The sequence below is a fragment of the Macrobrachium nipponense genome, chromosome 43, assembly GCF_015104395.2.
Source record: "Macrobrachium nipponense isolate FS-2020 chromosome 43, ASM1510439v2, whole genome shotgun sequence".
In the NCBI taxonomy this organism is placed as follows: domain Eukaryota; kingdom Metazoa; phylum Arthropoda; class Malacostraca; order Decapoda; family Palaemonidae; genus Macrobrachium; species Macrobrachium nipponense.
In genome coordinates, this window is record NC_061104.1 from 41,516,459 (window position 1) to 41,523,030 (window position 6,572).

A 6,572-nucleotide genomic window follows, 5' to 3' on the forward strand; every position below is an offset into this window, starting at 1 on the left:
CCTTTGTCGGATCCCCGGATGGAGTCAAAAGGCCTCGGAATGTCTTCGCATCTGCAACGAATGAAAGGCGAAACTCGCAGCTTCCTTCCGGAGCCCACTGTGGATCTTGGAGACCTCTGGAATTGGGATCCCCAGATACCTGAAGCAGGTGGCATATTCCACGATTAGGCTTTTCTCAAGTCCCTTGAACGGTATAATATAACAAAATGCACTCAAATATGAATCAACTGGAATCTTATATTGTTTCCTTGTGTGGCCTAGCCGTCGGAGGATTTGTTGCAATGGGAATGGAGGAACTTGTTTCCTGTTATCATAAATTTACTGGACCGAACGCTAAAGTCGGTTTACAAACTTTAAAGGATTTCAACAATTTGCCAGTTCCACAACACTTCCAAATTGCAAAGTACTTCGTAGGATTCGAGGGAATTGTCAGTAGCCTTGCGAAGACTGGTGGACGGTGGCTGTCTTGTAACACCGTCATTGGTCCAGGACTTTTCGCTACCTCCCTCGGATTATTTGCATGGAGGAAGTTTAGACATCATCGAGACACCCGACAAGAACTGGACGGACTACAAACTACATGGAAAGAAACTGAACGCGACGTAGAAGAAACGAGTGGCCATGATGAAGAACTGACAGCCAGAGACGAACCTTCAACAGCATCAGTTATAGAAAGGGATCTCCAGGTCCAAGACATGTTGGCTAATGAAGAGGCAATGGAAGAGGAGATCGAAAATTTGAAAAGAAAATTAGCAGAGGCCCTTAGTAATGAGGCAGATAAAGAGAGACTTTTACAGGCAAACAAAGACGAAGCCTCAAAATTAAGAAATCAGTTTGCCTTACAGATTAAGGACCGCGAAGATCAAATAAGAGATTTGTTAGTGGTAACACACGAAATGTTGCAGGACAATGAATGCATGGAAGGACAACTAGCCGAAGTAAGAAGTCAGTATGACGAACAGCTTGCGGAAAGGGATCACCAGATCCATGATTTGTTAGATGAAGCAGAGAAAAGGAATAACGAGAACAAGAATTTGGAGAACAGACTAGCAGAGGCCCTTAGGAATAAGGAGGACATAGAAAGAAAGCTGAAAGATGAAAACACAGTCTTAAGAAATGATTGTGATATACAAAGGGAAGAAAATGAGCTCTTGAAACAGAAATTAAGGAAGACTGAAGATGACTTAGATTTTATGGAAAAGGCTTTGCGAGCAGAGCATGCTGCCAAAACCACCATGGAAATTCAGTTGCGACAGGACATCTGGGAAGGCAATCAACAACTGAATTTGTGGATAGAAAAATACGAGGAATTAGCTGAGGAATTCCTAAATATTGGAGAAAAGTTGGAAGAAGCATTACTGGCAAAGGACGAAAAGATAGAGAGGCTTCAGCAGCATGTAGACGGTCTTCAAGAAAAACTGCAGGAGAGGGAGAAGGAATCGGAACATTTGATGATCCAAGGCGAGCAGCTGGAAAAGGAGATTGAATGTGAGAGTAAAACATGGTTGAGCGAATCAAACAACACATGCAATCTGGAGGAGGAAGGGGATACAGAACAGGCTTGGGAATTAAGTGCTAAAGAGGAAGCAGAAGACCAGCTGGAAAAGGAGGAAAGTGACAGTGAAACTTGGTCAACAAGTGATTTAAACAATAGATGCGATCCCGAGGATGAAGTGGATACAGAAAAGGCTCGCGAGAAAAGAGCTAAAGAAGAAGCAGAAGAGATAATATGTATGTTGATCAAGAAGCTGGAAGACCTGAGGGCTGCGAAACTATCCACTTTTGAAGACAGGCATCACATCGAAGGACACATCAGGAAGCTGAGGATGATGGCGGGAGATGAAAAGCGAAAGGAGATGGAGCGAGCCTGGAAATGCTGTTTGTCCAACATGGAGGGCAACATTAAGCAAAAGGAGGAGGAGCAAGATGAACCACTGCCTCACACGGCGGGTGGCACGAGGCTTCCTCCTGATTCTTCACCATTTATGGACCCTGCAATACCACTGAAATTGCAGTTCAGCGACAAATCAAAGGTGCCTGACACGAAATTCGAGAAGCTCAATGAACAACAGAGGGAGATTCTTAAAAAGGAGATTGAGGAATTGATGGGTACCAATAAACGTTATGAGCTTCTCAAATGCCCTCCCAATGCTACCAAAGAAGAAATTTGGTTAGCATACCAATCTTTCATGAAAGATTGGATTGATAAATATGGAAGCTTCAACTTTTATTCCAAGAAGGGTTACCAGGACATAAAAGATGTCCTACTTAATGTGACCAGTTACTACTTGAGTTTGATTTCTTCGTATGAAGATGTGGAAGTAATGACACAACTGATGGATGACCACTTGATGACAGTACCTCAGGTGTGGGGTGCCATGAAGAAACAAAAAAGTCAGACGAGCGAAAATCTCCAGATGGGAGAGGAAGCTTTTCCTCAGAAAAAGACACAAACGATGAATTCAGTTATGAGCGAAAGGATTGACCAGCTTCTCCAGGGAAAGAAAAGTCCTGCAGTGGGAAAACTGTTGGCACGATGGATGTCGTCAACCAATGGCTACAAAAAACAGTAAGAAGATGATCCAAATGAGGAAACCAACACTAAAATCAAACTGACCTGCCGGACTTAAACCTCAATGATGGTGCTTGATGAACGGATGAAGCTCCTCTTTGTGGCCCATACATCATGGTGCAGGTGACACTAGTGGGGCACAGGCACGTGGCAGTATGGGTGTTCAGTGATTAGCTGCTGATCTAGCAGGCTAGACCACAGTGTGGCAACAGAGCGCATGCCACAAAGGGTTCCCCCACCCTTTGAGGCCCCCTCCCCCCCTAATTCCCCCTGCACTCTGCTGCCTCACCTTGATCTGGCCTGCTAGACTGGCAACTGATCACAGAGCACCCTCACTACCACATGCCTGTGGATCACTGATGGCACCTGTACTGCCTGATGGCTATCAACCTTGTGGGCTAAACTGAGGTTTTTCAGCATAGCAAATAATGCAGAATGGCTGGGGCTGTCTGCAGCACTGGCTATGCTACAGCACCTAAGTTTGTCCTGCTAGTATAACAACCAATCATGAAGCACCATAATAATCTGGTGCGCATGTGTCAAGGGTCCCATTATACCAATTGGTGGCTGCCAACCTTGCGGGCCAAACCAAGGTAAGGCAGCATAGACAATGCTGCAGAAGGGTTGGGGCCCTCTGCATCATTGGCTATACTGCAACACCTCAGTTTAACCTACAAGGTTAACAGCAAATCATGAAATGCCATTATAATCCAGTGCTCATGCAACAACGGTCCCACCTGTACTAATTGGTGGCTGCCAGTCTTGCAGGCAAAACCAAGGTGATGCAGCAGAGCCAATGTTGCAGGGGGTCCCAATGCTTCTGCAACCTGCCCTTCACTGCCTTATGGATGGAAGGCTGCTTCCAGTCCAGTGGTGACCCATACTTCATGGTGCAGGTCACGCCAGTGAGGCACAAGCTTGCAGCAGTATGGATGTTCAATGATCAGCTGCTGAACCATCAGCCTAGACTATTGTGTGGCAGCAGAGTGCATGCCACAAAGGGTTCCCCTACCCTTTGAGGCACCCCGCCCAATTCCCCCTGCACTCTGATGCCTCACTTTGGTCCCTCCTGCTAGGTCAGCAGCTGATCACTGAGCACCCATACTGCTGCAAGCTTGTGCCTCACTGGTGTCACCTGTACCATGAAGTATGGGTCACCACTGGACTGGAAGCAGCCGTCTATCCATAAGGCAGTGGAGGGCAGGTTGCAAAAGCATTGGGACCCCCTGCAACATTGGCTCTGCTGCATCAATTTGGTTTAGCCTGCAAGACTGGCAATCACCAAATGGTACAGGTGGGACCCTTGTCACATGAGCACTGGATTATGATGGCGTTTAAGGATTGGCTGTTAACCTTGTAGGCCAAACTGAGGTGTTGTAATATAGCCAATGATGCAGAGGGCCCACCCCTTCTGCAGCATTGCCTATTGTGCCTTGCCTTGGTTTGGCCTACAAGGTCGGCAGCCACCAATTGGTACAGCGGGACCCTTAACACATGCGCAGCACCAGACTATTATCGTACTTCATGATTGGAGGCTAAAAGGAGGTTTTGCAGCTTAGCAAATACTGCAGAATGGGTGGAGCCTTCTGCAGCATTGGTTATGCTACAGCACCCATTTCTGGCCTGTAAGGATAACAGCCAATCATGAAGCACCATAATAATTGGGTGTACATGAGTCAAGGTTCCCACTGTACCAATTAGTGGCTGCCAACCTTGCAGGCCAAACCAAGGTAAGGCAGCATAGGCAATGCTGCAGAAGGGGTGGGGCCCTCTGCATCATTTGCTATACTGCAACACCTCGGTTTGGCCTACAAGGTTAACAGCCAATCCTGGAGTGCCATCATAATTCAGTGCTCATGTGACAAGAGTCCCACCTGTACCAGTTGGTGACTGCCAGTCTTGCAGGTTAAACCAAGGTGTTGCAGCAGAGCCAATGCTGCAAAGGGTCCCAACACTTCGGCAGCCTGCACTCCACTACCTTATGGATGGAAGGCTGCTTCCAGTCGAGTGGTGACCCATACTTCATGGTGCAGGTAACACCAGTGAGGCACAAGTGCATGCCACAAAGGGTTCCCCCACCCTTTGAGGCACCCTCCCCATTCCCCCTGCACTCTATTACCTCACTTAGGTCTCTCCTGCTAGGTCAGGAGCTGATCACTGAGCACCCATACTGCTGCAAGCTTTTGCCTCACTGGTGTCACCTGCACCATGAAGCATGGGTCACCACTGGAGTGGAAGCAGCCTTCCATCCATAAGGCAGTGGAGGGCAGGTTGCAGAAGTGTTGGGACCCTCTGCAGCATTGGCTCTGCTGCATCACCTTGGTTTAGCCTGCAAGACTGGCAATCACCAAATGGTACAGGTGGGACCCTTGTCACATGAGCACTGGATTATGATGGCGTTTAAGGATTGGCTGGTAACCTTGCAGGCCAAACCGAGGTGTTGCAGTACAGCCATTGATGTAGAGGGCCCAAACCCTTCTGCAGCATTGCCTATGCTGCCTTACCTTTATTTGGCCTGCAAGGTTGGCAACCACCAATTGGTACAGTGGGACCCTTAACACATGCGCAGCACCAGATTATGATCGCACTTCATGATTGGAGGCTAAACCAAGGTTTTTCAGCATTTTACAATGAAATAAAATTTCTCAAGATAAGCATACAAGGGTTAAGCGAAATAAATGGCAAAGAATTGTAACAATCCCAGTACTTAAGTCCATCAATGTGCCTGGTATTGAAGTATTAACACACATACACACAGAAATTACCCTGTCAACTAAACTGGAATATTTTCCTTTCCGGACTAAAACCACGTTGTTCGGACTAAAGTCAGCCAAGCCATCTGTGCTTCCTTGAGGCAGCGAGGCGCGAAGATATTAAAAGTTATCCTTTGGGTGTTGTTAGTTTGCATCCGGGCCAATTAATTATTTCGTCGGCTCCTGGAACGTGACGGATAACATCAGAAGAGAAAACGGGAGGCAAAGCAATTACTATAAGTGCGCCGATGCCAGACTATGCAAGAGGGGGAATAATGATGATGATTTCATTTGATATCATCACTTTGTCGTGATCTTGAATGGAAAAATAAAGACCTCAATATTGTGTGTATATTACTATATACAGGAAGTTTTCGCCAACTTAATCAGCTGGCCCCCTCATCCTGAATAAACATATTTGACATCATCTTCGATAAACGAAACTCCTAAACAGCTTAGTTATAAAACAACTTGTTTTATAACTTACATTCTTCATAGATGTTGCCATATGTAATACTTCTTCCATGTTTATTCAGGCTAAAGAGACCAACTGATCATGTTGGCGAAGGCTTCCTGTATAGAGCAATATACATCCATACTACTGCGTATTTTGTTTCCATTTAATGATGATGATATTACTTCAACTACTGCTGTTGCTCCTACTACTATTACTACTGCTAATACGAGGAAAAAGAAGAAATGCCAATACACGGTAACATGTACTACTGTGTATCCACTTGTTCCTTTTATCTGAGAACCGAAGCTAAGTCTATGGCTCCTACAAACCCAGAATGAAGGTACCAGTATTAGTCCTGGAAGGTACCTCGACCAGTCCTCTCTGAAGCAACTTTGTCATAATCGAACAAGAACATGAACAACTTGAAACACTTGGGCATATTCCACCACTCAAACCCTCTCTTGAGAATAGATGATTCATAAAAAATAGATAAATAAATAAATAAAAAAAATCTTAGTCTTTCAAACTTCAAATGGCTTATTAAGTTTCCTGTCCGTATCCATACTCGGTTACCAATAACCCTTAACCTAATTGTCATCTTTTATACGCAGGCTAATATCCAATATAACTCAGACCAGACAAGTCGATTTCATATTGGATCTCGAAAGGTAAATGATGACAAAAGGTCCTCGACTTTGTACAGATGACCTAAATTGGGATATGCTTTCAAGAAGCCCTGCCCGAAGAGAGGAGTGCCCCGGAAGAGGCTATCAACAAATCGGTCAGAAAT

The 6,572-nt window shown here is 45.6% G+C and overlaps 2 protein-coding genes across 2 annotated transcripts in view; one reads left to right on the forward strand and one right to left on the reverse strand.

The window, feature by feature from the left end:
* Positions 1-206: 206 nt before the first annotated feature.
* LOC135213899 (myosin-8-like) lies at positions 207-2,573 on the forward strand. Its single transcript, XM_064247995.1, has one exon. The coding sequence runs from the start codon at positions 207-209 to the stop codon at positions 2,571-2,573; it is 2,367 nt and encodes a 788-aa protein (XP_064104065.1).
* Positions 2,574-3,644: 1,071 nt separating this feature from the next.
* Positions 3,645-6,572, reverse strand: part of LOC135213900 (uncharacterized) — a 400,066-nt gene continuing 397,138 nt past the window's right edge. The window contains exon 3 of the mRNA XM_064247996.1: positions 3,645-3,798. Coding sequence (XP_064104066.1) covers positions 3,645-3,798 — 154 coding nt within the window. The remainder of the gene's footprint in view (positions 3,799-6,572) is intronic.